The sequence below is a fragment of the Somniosus microcephalus genome, chromosome 23 (genome assembly GCF_052327205.1).
Source record: "Somniosus microcephalus isolate GS21.2 chromosome 23, FLI_Smic_1.0, whole genome shotgun sequence".
Classification (NCBI taxonomy): Eukaryota; Metazoa; Chordata; class Chondrichthyes; order Squaliformes; family Somniosidae; genus Somniosus; species Somniosus microcephalus.
Window position 1 is genome coordinate 35,761,947 of NC_141009.1, and position 25,916 is coordinate 35,787,862.

The 25,916-nt window shown below is 40.4% G+C and overlaps 1 protein-coding gene across 1 annotated transcript in view; it reads left to right on the forward strand.

Moving 5' to 3' along the window:
• Window positions 1-25,916, forward strand: part of LOC147101815 (ER degradation-enhancing alpha-mannosidase-like protein 3) — a 49,698-nt gene that overhangs the window by 10,355 nt on the left and 13,427 nt on the right. The window contains exons 3-16 of the mRNA XM_085965777.1: window positions 391-491; window positions 3,540-3,579; window positions 4,186-4,298; window positions 6,745-6,898; window positions 7,180-7,314; window positions 9,881-9,986; window positions 11,128-11,225; window positions 13,640-13,765; window positions 15,419-15,502; window positions 18,597-18,680; window positions 19,227-19,351; window positions 20,607-20,772; window positions 22,358-22,512; window positions 25,560-25,722. Of these exons, the coding sequence (XP_085821903.1) occupies window positions 391-491; window positions 3,540-3,579; window positions 4,186-4,298; window positions 6,745-6,898; window positions 7,180-7,314; window positions 9,881-9,986; window positions 11,128-11,225; window positions 13,640-13,765; window positions 15,419-15,502; window positions 18,597-18,680; window positions 19,227-19,351; window positions 20,607-20,772; window positions 22,358-22,512; window positions 25,560-25,722 (1,650 nt within the window). The remainder of the gene's footprint in view (window positions 1-390; window positions 492-3,539; window positions 3,580-4,185; window positions 4,299-6,744; window positions 6,899-7,179; window positions 7,315-9,880; window positions 9,987-11,127; window positions 11,226-13,639; window positions 13,766-15,418; window positions 15,503-18,596; window positions 18,681-19,226; window positions 19,352-20,606; window positions 20,773-22,357; window positions 22,513-25,559; window positions 25,723-25,916) is intronic.

Sequence of the window (25,916 nt, forward strand, 5' to 3'; positions counted from 1 at the left end):
TTTGTCCTGGGTGGTGTCGAGCTTCTCGAGTGTTGCTGGAGCTGCACTCATCCAGGCAAGTGGAGAGTATTCCATCACACTCCTTACTTGTGCCTTTATAGATGGTAGAAAGGCTTTGGGGAGTCAGGAGGTGAGACACTTGCCGCAGAATACCTAGCCGCTGACCTGCTCTTGTTGCCACAGTATTTATGTAGTTGTCCTGAGTGTCTTGATTTTTGCATTCAGTGATGGGTGTTCCATTCACCAGCACTGCTACTCTCACATTCATTAACATAAAGATATTACATAGCTACCATGAACCCTCCAGTACTTCATGCAATTTCTGAAACTGGTTAAGAATGAAGCTGTGGTGTTTGGCTTTCAGTTTGTTTCGTTTATCTGTCACATTAGGAACATGCATACCCTGCTGATGAGCTGATGCCACTGAGCTGTCGAGGAAGAGTTCGTGGATTAGAGCCAAGTCGTGGGGATGTTGATGATGCCTTAGGAAAGTATGTTCTAGAATTAAATTCTGTTGCCTGTGACTATTAAAATAGCAAACTGCGTAAGAATAGTGAGTGTGCTATACTCTTGTGCTTCACTTTATTGAGCTTTAAATGAAGGTTAATATATAAGTTAAATGTACCCATTAAATGTGTACACTACAAAAGTTTACCCTTCTATCTGTTATCTTCTGGGCAAAACGAGCCATCGGAAATAATGTTCTATATTTGGTGTGTAAATGTGTCTTGCGTGTACTGCCTTTGGTGGTACTTATCCCCAGTATTGCTGAATGACTGACTATAAACAGTATTTGGCAAAAACTTTACTCGGGATGTCCTGTAAATAACTTAATGTTGCTCAAAGTAACTGTTCTATTGCTGTCAGCTTTGGCTCAGTGGTAGCACTCTCACCTGAGTCAGAAAACCATGGGTTCAAGCCTCACTCCGAGACCTGTGCACATGATTTAGGTCAACCCTAGTAGTACTGAGGGAGCGCTGCACTGTTGCAGGTGCTGTTGGATGACGTGTTAAACTGAGGCCCCCCTCTGCTTTCTCGGGTGGATGTAAAAGATCCCATGATGGTATTCAAAGAAGAGCAGGGGCGTTCTCCTGTTGCCTTGGCCAACATTTATTCCTCAAACAGCATCACTAAAACACTATTTGATCATTTATCTCATTGCTGTTTTTGTGGCTTTGCTGTGTGCAAATTGGCTGCATATTTCCCTATGTTTGATCAATGACTACATTTCATTGCAAAAGCAATTCATTAGCTGTCAGTGTTTTGGGACATCCTGAGGTCATGAAAGGTGCTATATAATTGCAAGTTCTTATTAAATTTGGGTCATCTACACTAGTGAAGACTTTAAGCTGCTAAGAGTGTAAATGCTGCATGAACTCCATAGGACATATTAATAATGAAAAGAGTAGTCTTACAATTTATGTTGGATGAAGCAATATTAATTAGTTATTAAGTAATAATGGTCATTGATATTCAATCATGGCTTTCAAACCTTGTTCCTTAACCTTTAACTTTTAAGCCATTAACCCCAAAACTTTATTCTTTGCAAACAAATACTTGTACTGACAATAGAGGCTACCTTATTTTTGTCTGTTGGATTTGAATGTTCCTGACAGTAATCTGAGTGCAGAAAGAGCTTCTCATAATCCAGATTTAATTTACAAAGACCCACATATGATCAGGCAAGACAGATTCTTAAACTTGGTGTGGTTTCTCTTAATTTGGGTTAGACCTTTTGAAGATTTTGACTAGCAGATGCAGGTGAATAGAGTGTAAAATGCTTGCTTTCAGTCAAAAAGGCATTGAAGACCAAAAAAATTGAACGTGAATGTTTCCAATATCAAAGAAAATGTAATTTGCCAATTAAATTAGGAAATTTGACTTGCGGCCAAAATAATATCTGTTGACCATGCACTAAATTTTAGGTCTGAAAACCTTGGCTTCCACTGGGACTTTGTCTCCTCAAAGCAACGATATAGGTAAAAAAACGGGATGAGGTCCTAAAAGCTGAATATAGGGAGTTAGGAGGTAAATTTAAAAAATAGGACCTCAAAGGTAGTAATCTCAGGATTGCTACCAGTGCCACGTGCTAGTCAGAGTAGAAATAGAAGGATATTTCAGATGAATACGTGGCTAGAGGAATGGTGCAAGGGGGAGGGTTTCAAATTCCTGGGACATTGGAACCGGTTCTGGGGGAGGTGGGACCAGTACAAACTGGACGGTTTGCACCTGGGTGGGACCGGGACCGATGTCCCAGGGGGGGAGTTTGCTAGTGCTGTTGGGAGAGGGTTTAAACTAAAATGGCAGGGGGTTGGGAACCTCTGCAGGGAGACAGAGGAAAGGGAAGCAAGGATAGAAACAAAAGACAGGAAGGAGAAAAGCAAAAGTGGGAGGCAGAGAAATCAAGGGTGTAAATCAAACAGGACTACAGTAAATAATAATTCTAAAAGGACTAAGAGTGTTAAAAAAACAAGCTTGAAGGCTTTGTGTCTTAATGCGAGGAGCATTCGTAATAAGGTGGATGAATTAGCTGCGCAAATAGATGTAAACGGATATGATGTAATTGGAATTACGGAGACATGGCTCCAGGGTGACCAAGGCTGGGAATTCAACATCCAGAGGTATTCAATATTCAGGAAGGGGGCACGGTGGCATAGTGGTTAGCACTGTTGCCTCACAGCGCCAGGGACCCGGGTTCAAATCTGGCCTCGGGCGACTGTCTGTGTGGAGTTTGCACATTCTCCCCGTGTTTGCGTGGGTTTCCTCCGGGTGCTCCGGTTTCCTCCCACAGTCCAAAGATGTGCGGGTTAGGTTGATTTGGCTATGATAAAAATTGACCCTTAGTGTTAGGGGATTAAATACGTGGGGTTACGGGGATAGGGTGGGATATGTGTCGGTGCAGGCTCGATGGGCAGAAATGGCCTCTATCTGCACTGTAGGGATTCTGTGATTCTGTGACAGGCAAAAAGGAAAAGAAGGTGGGGTAGCATTGCTGGTTAAAGAGGAGATTAACACAATAGTAAGGAAGGATATTAGTTCTGATGATGTGGAATCTGTATGGGTAGAGCTGAGAAATACCAAGGGGCAGAAAACATTAGTGGGAGTTGTATACAGACCCCCAAACAGTAATGCTGAGGTTGGGGATGGCATTAAATGGGAAATTAGAGACGCGTGCAATAAGGGCACAGCAGTTATCATGGGTGACTTTAATCTACATATAGATTGGGCTAACCAAATTAGTAACAATACTTTGGAGGAGGAAGTTTACAAAGACTATTAACCCCGACTGAGATTTGTTGAGTGTTGATTAAAACAGGGCCCTGGGCTGGTATAGAATCCATTTGCATCATACAGGATATCATGTTTTACAGGAGTCTAGCTAAAGTTTTAGCTTATTTATATTGCAATTTAAGAAAATGAAGGTTCACTAACAGCTGAAGAAGATAGCTGAAAGTTTAAAATAAAACACAATTGAAATTTTTTATCCATGCTAAACTATTTTTTCACCTTTATCATTTTAATTATGTTTTCATTTCCAGGTTTTCACTCACTCTTATTGATACATTAGATACACTTGTTGTAAGTATTGTAACTTGTTCTGTTTTCATGGTGGGGGAGGGGAAAGGGAAGCGGTTTGCTCCATGCTTGTTGTCTCTGACCAATTTAGATTTTTTTTCAGTTGAAGCCAATACATGAAACTATCGGGCTGCTGGCTTCTTTGAGTTCAGTGTAAACCAATAGCCAAATGCTACAATTATTGTTGGTACTGCAATATGTAACAGATTTTTGCAGTGAGATTTCACTAACCTTAATTCTTTTTGTGCTAATTGACAGAATTCATGCCAATAAATAATAAGCAATTAATTTAAATCTGAGTTCATTGGAAGATGTTTACAGTTATTTTTCCTTTTAGTTTCAGGAAGAAGTTTGGCTTTTTTAAGTTGGGTGGGGGGGAACTACATGGTTTGTTGCAATAAATCAATTCTTAATTTTAAATAATAAAAAGTGAGATGTTAAACTTGGGAATAATGCAAAAAAAGTCAAATAAATAAACAGATTATGCATTTATTAGTGTATTTTTTTTCTACAAGTTTTGATTTTATGTGTCTCCTTTTGCCATGTACATTCTCTCAAGCTGTCATTTCTGAAAATTAGATATAGTAGTATTTTCTATTTACTTCAAAGGTACTAAACAAGTTGGATGAATTTGAAGATGCAGTAAGAAAAGTGATACTGAATGTCCAATTCAATAATGATCTTGTGGTCTCGGTGTTTGAAACAAACATCCGTGTGTTGGGGTGAGTAAAGCTCTGCATAGATCACCATTTTTCTGAAATTGCAGAATTGGCCAGTTCTCGCAGTGACTTAATGCCTTCATTAAAGTGCTATCTTTCATAACACTTTCATAGAGTTATGACTCTATCTTTCATGCAGTGCATTTCTCAGCTTCTCTTTCTAAGGTCGTGTGGCAACTGAAAACCCGTTGCCACAGAGTGCTAAGAGAGACTGGTACCCGGGTTTCCTATTCAATGGTTTCCCAAACTTTTTAGCTATATGAGGGAGGAAAAATTCTTAGACAAGTCACCTTGGACTATTGTTACTCACCTTTTAGCCAGATCAAGAGGAGTTTTGGCAGAGGCCTGTGAATTGGCTGCCTCTCACCTTCAGGGTGTTTGTACTTTAAGATGGGGAGAGAAAAGGGACCTTGCAATCAACTGTGTAACAGCAATTCATAAATACAGCCTTTAACAGCACCACTTTGAATCATTGAATAACAGGTCACTAAGTGTGCCAGCATATATTTTTTTGAAGAGGAAACAAATGACTGACTCGATGGCAGAGCACATTGATGTCCTCACATGCTACATCACGAAAAGTGTTAGTGTGGCTTCACAATTTCTGCACAATATGCTCCTGATCTCAAACAGTTCATTGGAGGAGGAATGAAGCAAAGGCTTGCAACCTTTCCCAAAGTTGGCTAAAGCTACTCCAGTACACTTCATTGTGCTTAGCTACAGACTGATCTTGACAGGGAGAACCTTTTTATTCAGTCTAAAATGTGACACAAGAAACAAATTAAAAAGGAAGCATCAAAACAATTGAGTAGCGAATTTCATGGAAGCAATTTAGCAGCATTTTGTATGGTTCTAATACAGTTTTGGTTGAGCAAACATTAAGGGGGGGGAAATTGGGTTGCTCTGCGACGCTAATGGGGCACAAAGTCCCTAGCGAAATTCAACGGGAGGTTAGCGGCGGTGGTGGCCGGTAGCGCCCCACGGTGCTGCGCCTCCGGCGAGATGTTATTGCCGTGCGCAGTGCCCCACTTGCGCCCTGGCCGCAAACTTCGGTCACGCCTCCTGATCTACCGCCAGACGATATGTCCGACAGTGTCAGGGTGGTGTTTTTGCAGCCGCAGCGGCAATAATTAAAGGGCAGGTGCGGGGTGGCCATTTTTTAGGGGCCGCCTGCCAGCACCTGCCCACTTTCACCACCACCTGTGGGGTGCCGGCCGCGATCGGTCAGCCCAGCACTCCTCTTGAGTGCCGGGCTCTTTTGCCGGCACCTCACCCCCTGGTGGTCAAGCAGGGCCCCGGTGCGTGCTGCGCTAGGCCCCTCCCCTTTAATCAGGGGAGGGAGGCCTGTAATACCGCGACGACGCGCGTGGTGCTGTTGCACGTAGCCCCGTGATATTGAATGGTAGCGCCCCAGGAGGGAGGGGGAGCGCTTCCAGTAGTTTAATTTACAGCGTGGGGTGCTAACTGTTTCGGGGTGCTAAAAGTAGCGTCCCGGCGAAGCTAGCGCCCCAAAGGGTTAGTAACATGTGGTCTTTAAAGGAAACTTGAACTCTGCCAAGTATGAAAGGAAACATTGGGGGAGAATTTTCAGTCTGAGGCGTGCCGCCGACCCGCGAAACCAAGCCAAACCTACCTCCATGGGTTCAGGCTGCGGAGAGTGCCGGTCTCTGGACTCCAGGCGAATGTCAACGTAAAGGCACATGGATCCCAGGGACGCAGGTGGTTCGGAAGTGTCCCTGGGCTCACGTGGGCCCAGTCTGCCAATCACCAAGGAGGATTACATTGCAGTCATTTACGAAGGGAATCCCCTAATGATATGCAATGGAATCTCCAAATAATTAAACAATTTACACAATTCTAATAAATATAAATGTACTGAATTTGAATTTTATTCAGAAGTCCCTTCATTGCACCAACCTCAATGTAATTTTTTGATAAATAATTTTAAACCGCTTAATCCAGGCCAACATTTGCATAAACTAATTTAAAGTGTGTGTGCATAATTTTTTATTTTTAAATATTTTATTTAAGGCATATATATACCCTTGCGCTAATGAAAGCAGGCCCTATGTCTGCTTTTACCAGCCCTAAGAGTTTTGTTTGCAATTGCTGGGCAGTTGTTAGGCAAATAGCCCAACTCTGCGCCAGCAATACTGCGGTTAGGCAAATAGCCCAACTCTGCGCCAGCAATACCGCGGTTAGGCAAATAGCCCAACTCTGCACCAGCAATACTGCGGTTTGGATGATCCTGTCAACACGTACGTTGACAGACTGCAAGTTCCGGATTTCGCGCATGCAAAGTTGTGGTACCATTCTAATGGATTACGACAGCGTATGCTGTCAGGGAGACTGCAAATTCTGGCCCATTATTGTGCAATGACCCGTTATTACAAGACTGTAACTCAATTTCTTTATTACTTGTTATTAAGAGTATTTACTTCTGCTGCAGTGGGTTGTTGGGAGGCCACGTGATGGCAACCATGTTGAAAAACCATGGGAAGAAGATGCATTGGTATAAAGATGAACTCCTATACATGGCTAAAGACGTAGGATATCGACTTCTGCCAGCCTTTAACACCACAAGTGGACTACCGTACCCCAGAGTAAGTACATAGAAAAATCTGAATACCTTTTTTTTAAATTAAAAGCACCCAGGTGTAAATATGATGAGCTTTGTCAGGTTTCATACCACAGGTAGTAAGGCAAATAGCGAGACAAAGCAAGCATCTATTTTACACTTGTCTTGCTTTTTATTGCCCATATTCTTTGATGGGCTGAATCTTGGTACACCACTGATACCACAGAAAATATACTTTTTAAAGCATTTGTGATGCTGCGGTCATAACAGTTAGTGAAAAGCTTTAAAAATTATTTTTAATTATAGGTAAATCTGAAGTATGGAATCTTGAGCCCTCTGTCCCGAACAGGCACAGAATCCGACACCTGTACAGCCTGTGCTGGAACCATGATTCTGGAATTTGCAGCTCTCAGCCGCCTGACCGGTGAATCTATTTTTGAGGTAATGCAAGTTTATTAAAGTGCTGAATTAATTTTGAATTATTTTATTGGAGTCATTAGTAAAGTAGTATTTCATTTTTGCACAAACCATATCTGATTCCTGTTTGAATCTTGGACCTATGTTCAGTGTTTACTGACTGATGCTGACTCCTAGTGGCTTGGGGATCCAGATGACTGAATTGCCCCAAATTGCATGTTTCAGGATTTGTACAATCTCCTATTTTATTACAAATCATGTGCATATGTGCGGTGATCAATTATTCCCCCACCTATAAACTCTGCTTCACCTGAAATCTGCTCTATTCTGACTCCCCATGGGAGATTGACTAGCTCTAATCTATTTTGATTCAATGGAGTGAGTTCAGTTTCAAGAGATTTTTGAAGCTGATACCTTCAATTTTCTCCCCCACTCTCCCAAATAATCCCTCGTACATGTTCATTTGATTATAAGCATCCATAGACTGTACTTGGTCTAATAATTTCAAGAGCGTACAAAAGTGTATTTCATCTTATCCTCATGTTTATTGACACAAATATTTTCATTGCTCTGAATAACTTTGAACTTTTGATGGCACTTTGTTTCTGAGCTGCCTCCAATGATTCTCTCAAACTTTATGGTTTGTTTAAAATTTTGTAGGTCTCTTGCTGTTTTGCCCTTCTGTTACTTTTTGATCTGCATGTTATTTTTCTTCTATATCGCTCTTCTTAAACGTCTTGAGACGTCTTGCTGCGTAAAAAGAAAGACTTGCATTTATATAGCGCCTTTCACGACCACCGGACGTCCCAAAGCGCTTTACAGCCAATTCAGTACTTTTTGAAGTGTAGTCACTGTTGTAATGTAGGAAACACAGCAGCCAATTTGTGCACAGCAAGCTCCCAATGATCAGATTTAGTGATGTTGGTTGAGGGATAAATATTGGCCAGCACACTGGGGATAACTCCCCTGCTCTTCTTCGAAATAGTGCCATGGGATCTTTTATGTCCACTTGAGTGAGCAGACGGGGCCTCGGTTTAACTGCACCTCCAGCAGCACTCCCTCAGTACTGCACTGGAGTGTCAACCTAGATTTTTTGTGCTCGAGTCTCTGGAGTGGGACTTGAACCCGCAATCTTTTAACTCAGAGGTGAGAGAGCTGACACTGCGCAATATAAATGTATTTTGTTTTTTGAACCTGTGCTGTGTTGACAATATTCCATAACCTTGAGGGTTTTCAGCAAAATTGCACTCTTCCTGAACACCGCTACAGAATGATTAATTTCTAGCTGCAAATCAACTTCAAAGATCCTGCTATAAATAACATGGATCTATTCTAATTGTAGATCAGAATAAAATTTTGCCCTCTGGGTGAAATAAAGCATGTTCTCTGCAGTTCAATTAGACTATACATTTGCAGATTTTCTTCCAGTTTTTAATGAGGTAAATATCAGAACATATATTAGACATGTAATTTGGTACCTCCCTCCACAGGAATGAACTACAGGGCAGCCTTCAGTATAGAACTGCGGATTACATGCACTTTATCCAAACCAGAATAGAAAATAATCACTTGGGCTGAAAGTATAAACTGGCCACAAATTGCCTTCATTTCTGGTTTACTGACCAGATCATTTAGTGAAGTTGTGGTACATACTGAAACATTTGAAAACCCAATGGAGCTAGAATTTGAAGGCAATGTTGTTGATCCACTATAGTCCTGGCAAAGATCATGATTGGCAGGGATGGAAGAGTATGTGGGAAACTGGATGTTGGCTCATGTTGTATTGGCTGGTAATCTGTGTTAGTGAGGTTTGGGGTAGATTGAGAAATGCTGCAAGGCATTAATAACTCTCTTTTGATTTTGGCTTCATTCATTCCCATTGATAATTGAGGGTGGGGTGCTCACAAGAATATAATCTAGACTACTTGGTGCTGCACCACGTGGAGCCTAAGTATTGGCTGTTCAAATTGTTGTAGCTAGAACATCTGCAGGACCCATATTTTCTGAGGAGCCAGCTGCACCACAGCATATTTTCTCATCCCTTGTAAGAACTGTATTCCCCTTGTGCTGTGTTGGATATCCTGTCCTCCAAGCAGTACATAACCAGGTATGGGGCTGGGTCTGTGAATGAGGCGAGGAGATATAAGAGACCAGCCTTTGTGCTTGTAGTCTCTCAGGATTGAAACAACCAGAATGCATGCAATCATAAATGCACCCCTCATGTACTGCTCTTTCAAAAAGGGACGGCTCTTACTAATTTTGTGATCTTTCATTGTGTGATTTTTGAGTTGCCCTCTCTCATTCTGCTGCATATGGTCATGAGCATCAGCTTCCATATTTCTCACTATTCTTCTTTTGTTTGTGTCTTAAATTTTTTCCCCCTGTGTTTTCGAGTGGTGTTCGGGGACTCTTGGAGACAGGAGTATGTGAAGAATAGCTTATGGAAACAAATCTAAGGGGGCCAGTTTGCACTATAGTTTGGGAAGTTGCAGTTGCCTTGAACACTGGGATTCTTTTGTGCTAAGCTGCTACTTATATTTGTGTCTCTTGTCCATTTCACAGTAGTTGGTAATCCTTTTTTCCCTTGTAGGAATATGCACGGAGAGCAATGGATTTCCTGTGGGAGAAAAGGCAGAGAGGCAGTGACCTTGTGGGGACAGTGATTAACATCCACAATGGTGACTGGATCAGGCGGGGTAAGCATAATGCATTATCTCTTTTTTGTCTCCGGGCTACAGATGCTAATTGCAGTTCAATTCTTTTGCACGATGTAAATATCGCATAAATTATTTGTATTACTAAGGAAATGAGGGGTGCACCCTTTCAACACACGCACATCTTTCACAGCCCAACTGTACTTCGCAAACGTTAAGAGTTGTGTTGCTATAACCTGCTCTACACCCTGTCCCTTCCTCTGCAACACTCACCTAAATGTCAGTATAACACTTAAGGCATCAAAGGAAAATATCTGGACCATCTGTAATAAATGTTGCAGCTCCATCCACTTATCTCCCTCACCGGCTTTAAAACCCGACTTTAAATATATTTTAAAAATCAGTAATATAGTCAGTTGCATTATTTTAGTTACTCAACCAAAAATGATCTTCGTTTTGGTCTCCAGATCAATGAACAGAGTGACATCAATACATTTACTTAGTAAAAAGCCAAAGCTTAATACGTCAACAACAGTTTGACATAGTTATTATATTACCTATTGGAATACCAAATATCTGTTTGCCAGTAAACTGGCTAGCAGGAATCTATGTGGATATACCCTGAGTTAACTTTACCTGGCTATAGAAAACCTTTCTAGCCTGCAGTTATACTACCACTTGCATTTTGATACAAAGTGGCCTCGGATGTGCATTAATGGGAAAATACTAGTATAACTTTACCAAAAGCAAAATACTGTGGATGCTGGAAATCTGAAATAAAAACAAAAAATGCTGGAAATACTCGGTGTAACTTTACAGCCTGACTCCCAAGTGAACCAACACCAAGTGGGGTGAGACCCACCCTCTGGGAGGCGGTCTCCGACCAGGTGAAGTATAACTATAGTAGATATACAGAAGCATTTTAATATTGCTCAGATGTTCTGTTATCCCTGGTCACTTTATAAAATTGCTTTTCAATATTTTCATGTTGGGAGAAACTACATATGCTCTCCCAACATTGTAAATTAGCAGATATGTTGAAGTATGGGTGTGCACAGCTCCTTTGTCACTGTTGTAATCACTTCTGTATTACTGATGTGCTCCAGTTAACAATCAATAATACCAATTCATATTTTTCCAACCACTTTTGAGTTGTTACTAACAGATTCCATTGTATTCTAAGACAGTGGAGTGGGTGCTGGAATAGACTCGTACTACGAATATTTGTTGAAGGCCTACATCCTGCTGGGAGATGATGTGTATTTGGAGAGATTTAATACAGTAAGTCTTGTACTGTATATTTGTTTCCTTTTTTAAAGGTATTCGGTCCTATGATCTTGCGATCTGTTACTGTGTGGCCGAGAGACATGGAGAGTTAGTGTAGCAAGTGACACGTCGGAGATAAGACTTGGGCTCCTGTACTGACCCCAAATCAGCTGGATTTGTGCTGACTGTGAGCAGAGACCAGGCACTTTACACTGCACAGATAATTGGTAACTGTAAGGCATTGACCAAAGGCCTTCAAGTGGATCATGTCTCTATCCTCTGGCTAAGGAATAACGTGTGTCCCACAGGGACCTAAAAGGGATTGGAAAATTTTACAAACTAACAGAGATCCCATGGCTTTGTACACAGTGAGTTGGAAGAGTGTCACGGTACGTGTTGCAGGATGTAAGTATGACACTTGCACAAAGTAGGTAGTATATGCAAGACACGTACCAAGTAGGAAGGTGACCGACTAACAAAACTCACCAGTTCTGTTTTCACTGGTTAACATTACATCTGAAGCATAATATTGTACTATATGAAGAAAAGCATGGAGTTCTCCAGGTGGGCTGGCGGATATCCGTCCTTCAACCAACAGTAGTAATAATGGAATAGACGGGTACAACACATTATTGCAATGAACAGTTGCAATATGCCCCAAAACATTTTAGTGAGTCACCAATTTGGATTGCCCATTTAATGGAACAGGCTTATTCCAAATGTATTAATGCAAGAAAAGTTGGCCTTCTGCCAAAATTTATTGTTCAGATAAAAGCAATGGCAATTGATCCAAGGGGCTGCCCCAAATTCTTAAATAAAAATAGCAGTTATTAAATGCAATGGGAGTTCCCCATAATGTTTTAGCAAAATAAAAGCCTTGGCCATCGGAATGGCAATGTAATTCAATAGGTTTTGCCAAATGTATTAATTATATAAAAGCAAAGGGCATGGCGTTCCCCAAATGTATTAATTAAATAAAAGCAGAGGCCATTCAATACAATGAGCTTCCCCCAAAATGTATTAATGAAAGAAAAGCAACAGCAATTATAGAATCTTAGAATCATAGAAATTTACAGCACAGAAGGAGGCTTTTCAGCCTGTTGTCTCTGTGCTGGAATGTTGAATATTCTCTTGGTGCAGTCAGCATTGTAATAGTCCGTGAATTAACATGAAAACCACATGAAATGAATTTGCTTTCCATTCAGATTCTGTGTATTTCTTTTTAATGCCTACTGTTATCCCTAAATTTTACGTTGCCCATTATTCATTCAATATATTTGCGTTACGCTTGGCGTTTTAGAATTTTTACTGATATTTGTTTACTAGAGAGGGAGGAATAATTCGAACTAACACAATGCTGTGTGATTGGTTCGGTTTGTATGTGACTGACTGACTGACTGACTTCCATTTTTAAATTTGAAAAGATGGATATTCAAAATCCAGGCAGCCCCACTAACTTCTTTGAGATATAAAAAAAAGGTGGTCCTGTTTAAATTAAGGCGTCAACTTAGAACTTCATTGAGAGAAGGAACAGATTCCGTTTGGAAATTGTGAAAGAGGGAAAAGTTGTTTTGAATTCCCAGGAAGCAGTTTAGATTAATTGGACTCCTAGAATTGTAAGAAATTCCAGAAAAAGAAAGTGTTTCATTTAAAAGTTATCTTGGTTCTTAAGAGTTTCAATCTCATCTCATTATTTTGTCCACTTGAGTTTGGTGGAAGGATGTCTGCTATATACAAATGTATTTTTATCTGTATATATGTATTATTCAACTTCAGTTAAATAAATTTGCTAATGGCTTCAAACCTATAATAAGGTTTAAAAGTATGATGCTCTATTTACTCATTGAAGATTAGATAAATCTTATAAAGGCACAGGATAAATCCAGGAGCTTAAAAAATATGAACCAACAGGATTTTCTGTTTAGCTATGGGTAGAAAAGGCTCAAAAATGTAGCCCGAGCCAAGGAGGAACTTGGTGACCTGAGCAGAATAGGCCAATGGAAAGCTGCTATGTGGGTGGGGGTTGGGCATGAGCAGAATAGGCCAATGGAAAGCTGCTATGTGGGTGGGGGTTGGGCATGAGCAGAATAGGTCAATGGAAAGCTGCTATGTGGGTGGGGGTTGGGCATGAGCAGAATAGGCCAATGGAAAGCTGCTATGTGGTTGGGGGTTGGCGAATTATGAAAAAAAAATGTTTAAAAACACCGGTAATAACTAAGCGTGACCAAATTATGACAACGGAATTTGTGACACATGAGAAACAGGAAGTGTGAGCTAGACGCAAGACTTCTAATATACAGTATTATAGATATAGATGAAGCGCTGAGTACAATGTTTTAAACAGATCTTCGATTTCACTCTCTGAGCGAAACTTAAATGTGAAGACTTTATAAAGTGAACATTTCTACTTTTATTCTGTTTTCATCTAGCATTACGCAGCCATTATGAAGTACATTAGTCAGCCTCCTCTCCTTCTCGATGTTCATATGCATAACCCTACAATTAATGCCAGAAAATGGATGGACTCACTTCTTGCCTTTTTTCCGGGCTTACAGGTAGAGAATGTTTTTTTTGCTTGAGGTCATTAGTGTAAATGGAGCTAATGTAAAAAATTCATTATAGTTTGAGAAACAACATATCTTAAATTGTGCACTTTCTTTTAAGAAAATCTCACTTTGCTGATGGTTCCAATTTATAGGATTTAGTCTACTTAAATATTCTTATGCCAGCCTTCAAAGAAAAGTACATACATGACACAAAATTGAAGATATCTTGATTTTCTTGAGTCCGTTCCATGAAGACCTGCCATCCACTTGCACCCATAAGCTCTAATATACAAAATTGTGTTCTGCAACAGCTCCATTTATTTTGTTAAATCATGATTGGCACCTCAGACTGGCCTGGAAGTTGATCCTGAAACTGAGTAGATGATAGTACCCAGTTTTAAATGAATACAGGCGATCCAGGATGCATGTCCTCAGACCAGGAGCAGATGCAGGTAGAAACTCATAAGTAGATCTCCATGAGTGACAAAACGAAATATATTTCATACAAAATAGAAGATGCCTTACTTGTTTTTTTACACACATATGAAGGGAGGTTTTTTGAAGTGAACACACTTGACGTAAGAAAACTACTAGGCACTTGGTCTGAGTATTAAACAAGGCTTTAATCAACTGTTTTTCAACTTGGAGATCTAGTTGTGTCCTTCACTAGTTCCTGTTAAAGAATGTCCTGAGCAAGCTGGGCCCATGCCTGAGTATTTATACTCTCCCTGGACAGCGCCACCAGCAGGCCGCCCAGTGTTACTTCATAAGTCATTTCCACATGAATGACAAGATTCATGTCAACACTTCTCCCAGCTTTTCCTTCTAATTTTAAAGAGTTCATCCTAAAACCAAAGGTTTACAGGGCAGAAGGTCACTCAGATCATCATATCTCTGCTGGCTCTTTCCCAGAACAATCCAAACCTAATCCCACTGCCCTACTCTCTTGTATAGTCCTGCAGCATTCTCTGATTCAAACATTTACCTAAATTTCTTTAGCAGAAAGTTGTTGGAACATGGAATTCTTTACCACAGGAAGTAGTTGGGGTAAAGATCAATTACAGTGAGGAGCACATTTATACTTATTTTTATCACACAACTGATTCTTATTACTTGGCCTTTTTCTTATTTAAGTGCAGCAACTTTTCTTTTGTTACTGTGTTTAAAGTATTGAATGACACACCTTTGGTATAATAAAATCAGTGGCTCATGTTTTTAAATATTTTAGATTCATTTGCATTATTTTTTGCCAGTTCTGAATCTGCGAGGGTCACATGAAACTGAGTGTGAAGGCAAGTTGCAATATTCAGTGTTGAAGAAAAACCTAAAATCCCTTTTGTACAAATCATAAAATTTATAAATCACTTCTGATGCTTGTAAAACTAAACCTAAAAATCTGACTAGGATGTCGTGTTTTGCATCCAATTCCTATTTCAGACTTCTGTCGTTCCTTTACTCAACCAAATTACAACCAACTTAAAACAATAACCAATATCACAATTTCATGTCGCAGAAATTCTTCTCCTACGTTGAAAATCGTGGATCAGAATAAGTGAAAAACAATTTGAGGAAAACTAAATTCCATTTCTTCTGCTTATGCATTTAGGTATCTTTATCCAAATGACACAATGAACACACATCTCCAATATATTTTGTCTTTAGGTACTAAAAGGGGACTTGCAACCTGCAATAGAAACTCATGAAATGTTATACCAGGTTACACAGCGACACAAATTTCTACCAGAGGTAAGGAGATTGATGAAGTTCATTGTACAAATAGGTTTTCGTATTAATGCATAAAGCTTACTCTAGTGAGTTAAAATCCTGCTATCCTTTTTTTTAAATTTCAAAATCGCTTCCATTCTCCCCTCCCCACTACCTTCTGCTCTTGGGTAACTGCAAACGAGATCAAATTTCCTGTAATATATGAATTTTCAGATGTTTCCCCCTTGTTTATGACTTATTCACTTGTGTTTCTTCTTAAACTAAAATGTTTTGTTAAATCACTGCGTAGAAAGTTTTTAAAATGTTTACTGCAATGTTCTTTTTACATGCCACTAGTAGTCTTTAGCACACTAAACTTTAATGACAATATAAAGCAGCAACATCTAGACTGCCGTTCTCTTAATCGTAATTATTATTGCACAATCTTTCACAAGCTGTTAAGATCAGCCTTTTCTTTGGAAGATGAGAATTGATCTTGGTGCTCAAGTCCATATTTTGATAAGCCAGTCAACTATTTTGTTTCAAGAGTTTTAAAGAAATCCCGGTATACAGTAAATAGTAAGTCAACATTTCAAATTCATAACGGTTGGGAATGCACATGCAATGAGGATAGTTCTTCAATTCCTTTTATTGTTGTGCTTTTCCTGGGTGTATTCACCTGGGCTATTGTTTATGCAGCAGCTGTGTGGAGGCAGGCATTTTCTTGACATCCAGCTTACTTTGCTGACGTTTTCTGACTTGTGCAACTTGTGTCCCATTGAGCAATGTGGAATATCGCTTCGATTGCATCTCAGCTCCTGTGCCATTTTAGATTTGTGCCATGGTGGTTCTTGTGGCCATGCTTGTTTCTCATCATGACTTGCAGGTGTGCTATGCCAACGTTTTTTTAAATTTTGAAGGTGTTGTAGTGTTCAAGAAAATGGGCAAAATGCAGACAGCCATATTTTGTGAAAAGAGCTGTGGTGACTGAGGGGAACATAAGAACATAAGAAATAGGAGCAGGAGTAGGCCAATCGGCCCCTCGAGCCTGCTCCACCATTCAATAAGATCATGGCTGATCTGATCCTAACCTCAAATCTTCTATCACTCTGCATCCACCCGAACCCATGTGATCTCCCGGGAGAGGCGCAAAACCAGATAAAGACCCAATGGCCAATTTGGGAGAAAAAAATCTGGGAAATTCCTCTCCGACCCATCTAGGCGATCGAAATTCTTCCAGGAGATCACTCTGTCCCTATATTTTCTACAGTACTTACCTTCTGTAAAGGCGATCTCCACCCCAGCCAGGAACAGGAATAAAACCATCTCCTGAAATCTAACACAGAATTAGAACACAGTAGGAGCAGAACAAGGCTACACGGCCCCTGGGCCCACTCCACTACCCACAGGGCCATGACCATTCCGAACCTAGACTCATGTCCAATTTCCTGCCCGCTCCCCGTAACCCTTAGTTTCCTAGAAGTAAAGGGAATTATCTATTTCTGTTTTAAATTTATTTAATGATGTAGCTTCCACAGCTTTCTGGGGCAGCAAATTCCACAAACCTACCACCCTCTGAGTGAAGAAGTTTCTCCTCATCTCAGTTTTGAAAGCGCAGCCCCTTATTCTAAGATTATGCCCCCTAGTTTTAGTTTCACCCATCATTGGGAACATCCTCACCGCATCCACCCGATCAAGCCCCTTCACAATCTTATATGTTTCAATAAGGTCGCCTCTCTTCTGAACTCCAATGAGTAGAGTCCCAATCTACTCAACCTCTCCTCATATGACCACCCCCATTTGAGAGGCGAGAGAGTGTTTTAAAAAGATCTGGCGGTGAAATGGCTTTTCCATTGAGTGCATGTCATTTCTAAAACTGCCAAATGATCACCAATTCCTTAGAGGAGTACTTGATGAAGTTTCACACTTATCTGTCGTCTTATGGTGCACTCTCCTGTTATTTGTACTTGGGCCTCTGAGTGAGGGACAGAGGATAAAGATGTTGAGGAAAATACTGATTGGGGTCAGTTGTTTGTCCTATTGTAGATGGTAAATGAGAAATGAACCTGTGCTGTCATGCTTTTGTAAACGTTTTTTTATTCCCATTATGTACAGTATAGACTCCATTTCCATTTAAAAACTGGATTCTTTTCTATAATTAGTATATTCTGCAGTGGTACATAGTCTACAACAACTTGAATGTATATAGAGCATTTAACATTGGAGAACACCCCAAGGCACTTCAGAAAAGAGGAAGAGAACAGAAGCTGAGCCTTTGTGGGAGATCTAGGAAGATGACTGAAAGCTTGGTTGAAGAGCTGGGTTTTGAGCAGGCTATTAAAGATGGGGAGGGAGGTAGAGAGGCCGAGAGGTTTAAGCAGGAAGTTCCAGAGAGTAGAGCCGAGGCAGTTGAAGGGGGTACGAAGGAGGTCAAAGTCAAAAAAGGAAGGCACGGGAGAGGAGACAAGACTGGAGTTTTAGGGTGGGGCAGCGCCATGGAGGGATTTTACATCAGGACAAGGATTTTAAATTTGACGCGTTGGGAGACAGGAAGTCATGGTAAGTCAGCGATGACATGGATGATGGTTGATCAGGGCTTAATGCAGGACAAGATGTGGACAGTGGTGTTTTGGATGACTTGGGAGTTTATGTAGGGTGGCAGGTGGGAAGTTGGCATAGAGAACATTGGAGGAATCGATTGTAGAGGTGGACAAGGCTGGATAATGGTTTTGGCATTTGTGGAGGTGGAGCAGTCTTGGATGGCCAATATTGTGAAGGTGGAAGTAAGCCGTCTTGGTGATGGATAGGATTTGGGTCTTCAAGCCCAACTCTGAGTCAGTCGGACAACCAAGATTACATACAATCTGCATATGCATCCAGGAAGTAGGGTGAAGTTGGCAGCAAGGATGCATAGTTTTTGCAGGGGTTGGAAACAGTGACTTCATTCTTCCTGATAAATTGCAGCAAATTCTGGCTCATTCATGACTTAATATTAGGCAGTCAGTCTGGTAGCACATCTCCAAAGCAGTTAAGAGAATTGGTGGAGGTAGAGCTCACTCACGTATAAGATTTTATTTTGCTTCCCAGTGGTGTAGCTTATGATTTAAATATGTTTAACTTCTTTATATTTTCATAGGCTTTTACTACAGAGTTTGCAGTCCACTGGGCTCAACATCCTTTGCGACCAGAATTCATTGAGAGCACTTATTTCCTTTATAAGGTTAGTAAGCCCCATATACCACAAATTCCTGGTGTAGAATTTAAAAGTAGCCAAAACATTCTGTGGCCAAAAAAGCAGAAATTCTGTATCCTGTCAGATTTATTATCTGGTACCATTTACACTCAGTTCCTTTTGCCTAAAATCTCTAATAGCTGTTACTCTTCATTTCTCCCTTGCTATTTTTAAATCTTTCATATTTTCACTCCTGTCTGCAGACAGCCTGTAAAGCAGAGAATACCGCCATACCAACATGACCACCTTGTACATCTCATGTCTTTCTTTACTAGGTGTAAGATTTACCAGCTAATAATCAGAAAATTTGATGATGTGGCCATTGGTAACACGACTTCTCACTAACATTTCTCTTTATTTAACATTGCACATTTTTCCTAACCAATAATTATCATTTATTTGTTCCAGTGGTGGTATTAGAAGTTGTTTAAGCAGAATTGTTTTCCTCCAGTCTTTAAGGTATAAAATGCAGTTTCCCAGCTACCCTTCCTATCAATGCATCTAATCTGTTTTGTGTTTTTGTATTGTAATCAGGCCACCAAAGACCCTTATTATTTACACGTTGGTAAATCTGTTGTGGACAGTTTGAACCAGCATGCACGAGTGCCTTGTGGATTTGCTGCTGTGCAAGATGTTCGAACTGGCAATCATGAGGACAGGTACATTGGCACCAGGAGTGCAGTATAACTTGTAACATTTAGTGCAAAAATTCACCATGAGTCATTTGCTTTTTGGGGTCAGAATAGTCTGACTAACTGACCCTGTTACAGTGCATGGCAGTTCAAAGGATGAGATTGATTTTTAGTCCACTTTAAATTAAATAAAAGTCGCTAGTAGAAAAGTGCCATCATGTACTCTTGAAACAAATGAAGTATGGAAAATTAATCTTGATGGAACAACCTTTGAAGGTAGAACATTAATTTTAATGGCCATGATCTCATTGAATGGTGGAACAGACTCGAGGGGCTAAACAGCCTACTCCTGTTCATATGTAGAGATAGCTTATCCCTTGACTCAATTTATACAGGGCCGTGGGGGGGAGGGAATATACATTGTATAGCACAAATCCAAGGGTGAATTCCTCTTTTTTAATAAAAATGGGGTAAATATCTGTTTTCCTCCATAATAAATGTCTTGGAATAGAAAGCATATTCTCAAAAAATGCATGTTTTAGTTACATGTTACAATGACTTTTTGGGGCCATTAATTGAGAGAAAAATAGGCATTCTCTTTTAGGCCCCGTTTGTTCACCTTAAGTTCTTCGGGTTTTTTTTCAAATCAACTAATATAAACAGCCATAAAATCTTGACCATCAACAGTAAATATTTGCTGCTTTTTTGCAGATTCTTGTTGAGCCTGGTTCTCAATATCTCAGTAGAACAAACCAAATACAATTGAACAAAGTGAATATGGATGAAGTTGCACAGGCTTCAGAGCTTTTCTTTATTTTCCATTGTTTAACCAAGATTCTTTCAAATAGAAATAGAGTAATTTCCTTCTGATCAAAACTTCCATGTCTTGCCCCCCCCCCCCCCCCCCCCCCATAACACGCAGATGTGCATGGTAAAGTTTGACATTGGCATTTGCCTGGCGTGAACAGGTGATGCAAATCTCTAACTGGACTTAATTCTCGGCAAACTGAATGCATCTGTTAGGCAGGTAAAGTAATAAACTCTGCGATTGTATTCAGTCTGGACATGCTTGTCCCAAACTGAATGAGATTATTCTCTCAGCTACACCAATGGAATGTTGGTGTACTTTGAAGCAGTGAATAATTTGCCATCAACAATCTGAAATCTAGTATTGTATGTTTTTTTTTTACATGGAAATTTTGAATAGCTGGCATTAAAGCTACGGGAATGTATGAAATACTGTTCTGTATATTCGATTAGCCAATTGTTTTTATTTTTTCAGGATGGATTCATTCTTTCTGGCTGAAATGTTCAAGTACCTCTACTTGCTGTTTGCTGAAAAGAGTGAGCTGCCCTTTAACATTGATGATTATGTTTTTACCACCGAGGCTCATTTACTGCCTCTTGCATTAGCCACGGTCTGTCGAACGTGCAGTAAGAATATAACGGTAGGTCGTCATGGTGTCATTGCCTTTTTTAGCACTGTATTAAACCATCTACATGTCGTATGTTCTTGTACCTCGGTACTTATTGAAATTGTTCCGACTTTGGCCTGTAAGTTGGATCCTGCCCGATCTGAATTGGATCGCTGCACACTCCTAATGAGGCTGGCAGCAGGGCCACTGCAGATTTTTCCACCGGCCTCATTAGTTTAGCACCAGCAAGCTTCAGGTGCCAGTTACAACCCTCTGGGGCTCGACAAGGTAGATGCAGAGAGGATGTTTCCCCTTGTGGGGAAATCTAGAACGTGGGGGCACAGTTTTAGAATAAAGGGTTTTTAGAACTGAGATGAGGAATTTCTTCTGAGGGTCGTAAATCTGTGGAATTCTCTGCCCCAGAGAGCTGTGGAGGCTGGGTCATTAAATACTTTTAAAGTGGAGATAGACAGATTTTTGCAAGATAAGGGAGTGACGGGTTATGGGGAGCGGGCGGGGAATTGGCTTTGAGCCCAAGGTCAACCATGATCTTATTGAATGGCGGAGCAGGCTCAAGGGGCCAAGTGGCCTATTCCTGCTCCTATTTCTTATGTTCCTATGTTTCTCAACCCCTGAGGCAGTTAGATTGGCCGGCTGGGACGCCGTCAGAGGACCTAAGGTGAGTCTGTGGGGGAGAGACAATTGAGAGGGGGGCGAGCAATGGCTGGCACTGGCCTGCAGTTTTAATGTTCCTGCTCCTCCCGGCTCCATATTCAGGTACTTTTTTTTTTACACTTGCCTTTTTGATGGCGGCCTCCAGTGGTCCCTTTTAAAGTCTGAGAAATTGGTGGCTTGGGGTGGGAGGGATGGTTCTTTCACTCATACATACCTCAGATTGTTTGGCAGAAGAGCAGCATAGATAGTGTCTATTTCCTAACCCCTCCACAGAGTATAGTGGGGCAGGGGAATTGAGAGTGAAGAGGTGTTTAACGTGAGGTGATAATCATGGGGAAAATGAATCAAACTAAACTGTATCAGTGTGTACAGTGCACAGAATTACAGAGGGTAAAACCAACCCTCCGTATCGGAAACCAGCTGCTTGAAGTATGGTCTAATTTATCTTCATATAGTCCATACAAGCAGCTCAATGTTTATTGTAAAACAAACATTTCAGGGCATCAGGAACACAAGAGTGTTGAGGTGGAGCTTGGAGTATCTAACTGGGGAAACCTTGGGAAATTGATTTGAGAGCGTCGGGTACACCAAAGGATGGGGAAATGTTGTCAGTCTGGTGAAACATCTACTTGCATTTGGTGAGAAATTGAAATATGCATAATCCTGAGAATGTTTCCAATAATAGATGGGAATGAACAGCATATGTGTGGCTTCTATATATGAATAAAGATACTTTTTAAAAAAAAAAAAGTTATTTTTAGTCCATTTAGTTTCAAGAAATGAATTTGGTCAAATGGTGTGACTGTTTCAAAGCATGTAGTTTTTCAGCCATTCAGCACAAATGTAATTTCACTGTTCACATGTTGTAGCCATAACTTGCAATATAAAGTGTTCTACATAAACAATTTCATTCAATTTATCCTGTTTTTTTCCTTTTACCCAGAGTATGGAATTGGAAAACAAAGGCGGCGGCATCCTTTCCCATACGTGCCCCAGTGCTCAAACCTTGTTTCCAAATAACCCATCCTATGCACGGAAAATAAGAGAAACCTACAGAGATATAGTTCCAGATGCAAGCCAATGGACCTCCACAGAAAGGTATGTTCTTTCTACAGGTTTTGCAATTTAATCATATGAAACACATGGTTTGTGTTATTGACAAGTGTTCGCAGTCAACCTCCTTCCTCCTCTAGTTCACAACAACACGTTTCAAGTAAGCACGAGACACTTCATAGTGTAGCATACGGAACAGACTTTATTGATGCACAGTACAGATGATCAACCTATAACTATATAGAGTGGCTTTTTGGTTTCTGTATCTTTCGAGCTCTCCAAAGAAATGCTGAAGACCATGCTCCTTTGTGCACCATATTTTGGCTACATCAAAGATAAATGACATAGATAAGACTGCACGACCTATCTATTCCCAAATCATTTGAAGACCGACTATTCATGTTAAACACTTGTAGTTGTTTACTTAAAAGCTACTTCCCTTAAACAAGACTTCTTGACGTAACAGTTACTAACCTCTTTGAAGAATAAGCTTTACCAACTGTTATTCCTCTACACTATAGCTCATAAATACCTCTACCTATATTTTATTACCCTAGAGTTACACTTTAATCACTCATTACTGACGTCATTACTCACACTTATTTCTTTGCTCAAGCACTTTACATATCAGAAGACAAGCTATGCATTCCTTTCATGACACTTCAAAATCATCCTGTTTATATTAGACAGTCTGCTGCTCTAAGATACAAAGAAGTTTGACTGTTAAACTTAACTCTCCAAGATGTCCAACATGCATCTCTCCAGGATGTCCAACAAGTAAAACACTTTTTTAATGCATTAATATCTTTATTGAAATAACGTAGAAAAGAATTTTGTACACATGTTGAAAGCATTTGTGCAGTAATATTCAGAGACCCTTCTTTCAAGCAATTAACATTGAAGAGGTTCTGTTGTTTTTAATATGATATCCTCACAGAATTTTTAAAAAAATGTTTAACCCTGTATAAGGGATGTGGGCTATAGTTTTGCACACCCCTGACCTACAAGATAGAAAACCGCATGTGCAACAATATCTATGAAGTTGGCATCTGCACTTCCAGGTTTGCTGGGTTGGAGGAAGGGGTTGTTTCACTCGTCTTTGTACAGTTAGATTGATCGCTACACCACTATGGCAAGAATCAAACCGAATAGACGCCTCCCATTGATTGGGCGGAGGGGGCTGTTGGAAACAGTCTTTCCCTTGGTTACTGTCCCAGTTAGTTTTTAGTGCAGCATTTTCAGAAGAATGGCACTGTACCCTCTGAGCCATAGTATGTGCTTGGAATTGGGATACACAATGACAAGATCGTATAGAGCAAAACAATCTGGTAATGCTTTTGAGAACTATATCCTAACATACCTGCCTCATTTATGGTTTGAGATTATTGTGAAATTTGCATTCATAAAGAATATTCTGACCTTGTTGCACATGACCAAGTAACCTGATTGTAAGAGCTGGTCACTGCTATCTCTCATCTGTCAAGTATGCCTTGGACAACAAGATTAAAGTAAATTTACAGGAAACTTTTTTTATCCGGCACCAACGGGACCGGCATCGTGCCGGTTTATCAAAAAGTCCGGATTACAGAGAGGTATAGCAAAAGGTAGGAGAGCTCCGTACACAGCAACAAATCCAGGCTTCCACAGGTGCAGGAACTCCAACCACAAGATCCAAGCGTCCCTGTTGCTTAGTAACAGGTGTAGGAACCCGGCCACAGATCCAGGAACAGGCCACTAATATGAAGTAAAACTTACCTGAACCTACTCCTGAATTTTGCTGGTTAACAGAGATTTCCGGTTAATTAGGTCATCTAGGGAGGTGTTCTGATGATTTCCCCATAAAAAATCTTGAATTGGGGCTGCTGTTCCAAAGCTCCCAGCGTCCAATTGCACAGTAGCATTGGTGGAGATTGGGGAAGTTGTTGTCTGCCTGTTCTTTCAACCCAACAATTTTTAAAAGGATGGAACACAAGTGTGAATGGACATTATTGTACTTTTAGCACTGTGATATATACGTGCATCTCAGTTTTTTAAAAATGCAATGTTGATGGATCCAAAATGTGTGCAATTACATGCACTGAGAGACCTGACCCATTGTAATCTGCAGTATAAACTGAGGAAGCTCTTGAGCTCACCCAGAATGCTCATTTGTTTAAAGAAAGAGAACTGGAGTTGAAGAATCCATCTTTACTGTCCAATTTTCAGTCATCACATATGCAATCCGGGCTCTCTCTCTCTCTCAAAACTAGATGGATTGTTCCCTAATCCGAGATGTATCCTTGCAACCCTCGCGTCCATGGCCTCTGGTTCATTGTAATTCCTAATAGTCACCTCATGAATATTAAATGTATTTGCCTTTTTTTTTGGTCAGTTGGTTGCCTGACGTGGAAACCTATATTATAGCCTTGTTTAACAGTCCCTAACCCAAGCTACTGGTAACGCCAAGGCAGTAGAGTTTCTATTTGTTACATATGGAATGCACACGCTGTCCCTGTAAGAATGCAACCCACTTACCCAAGTACAGCAAGCTTAAGCACAGATTGACCAGACTCTCAGATTCAGGAACATGTATATGCAGGGGTGCTGTTGACGTTTAATGAGCTAAAACTGTGCAGCTTAGCAACACTTGTAAACGTCCCTTTGTTATGTATGGCCCTGTGATTATGCTTATTTTGGCTTCTTACATTAATCACCAAGCTGTATTGGCACCTTTTTGAAATATATTTTCCAGACGTTCAACAACAACAGCTTATATATTTATATAGCGCCTTTAATGTAATAAAAATTTGACACCGAGCCATATAAGGAGATGTTAGGGTAGATGACCAAATCAATGGTCAATGAGGTAGGTTTTAAGAAGAGCCTTGAAGGAAAGAGAAGTGGAGAGACGGAGAGATTTAGGGAGGGAATTCCAGAGCTTCGGACCTAGGCAGCTGAAGGCACGAAGCAATAGGAAGTATTTTAAATATCACAAGGTGGCTTACTTAGATTTATGTTCAATGATATAGGTCCTGAAAAAGATCCCCTGAATATATACATGCAATTAATGTGTGTGGTTTTTTTTTCTTACATATGATTCTACTCTGTTACAGGGCAAAGTGTATGGAACCTTCCTGGCCTACAGCGCTCCCTTCACTTCAGGCAAAGGATTTTGTTTCTAGTGGCATGGAGCATGTGGAAATCCTGAAACAAATGGGGTTCACCGTAGTGTCAACAAATGATGGGCGTATCCAGCTGACACATACACCTGATCAGGTCAGTAGCTGGGATGGTGTTGGACAGAGAAGGAGAGAAATATTAACTGGGTTCAGCCTTGTAAAAGCAAGGATAATGCTGTTAATACAGTATCTGTTTTACATTGTTCTGTATTTGTATATTAGTCACTTTTACAATACGTTTTCTCTCTGCAATCTGGCCATGTTAATCCATGTGGATTAAGATGATGCATT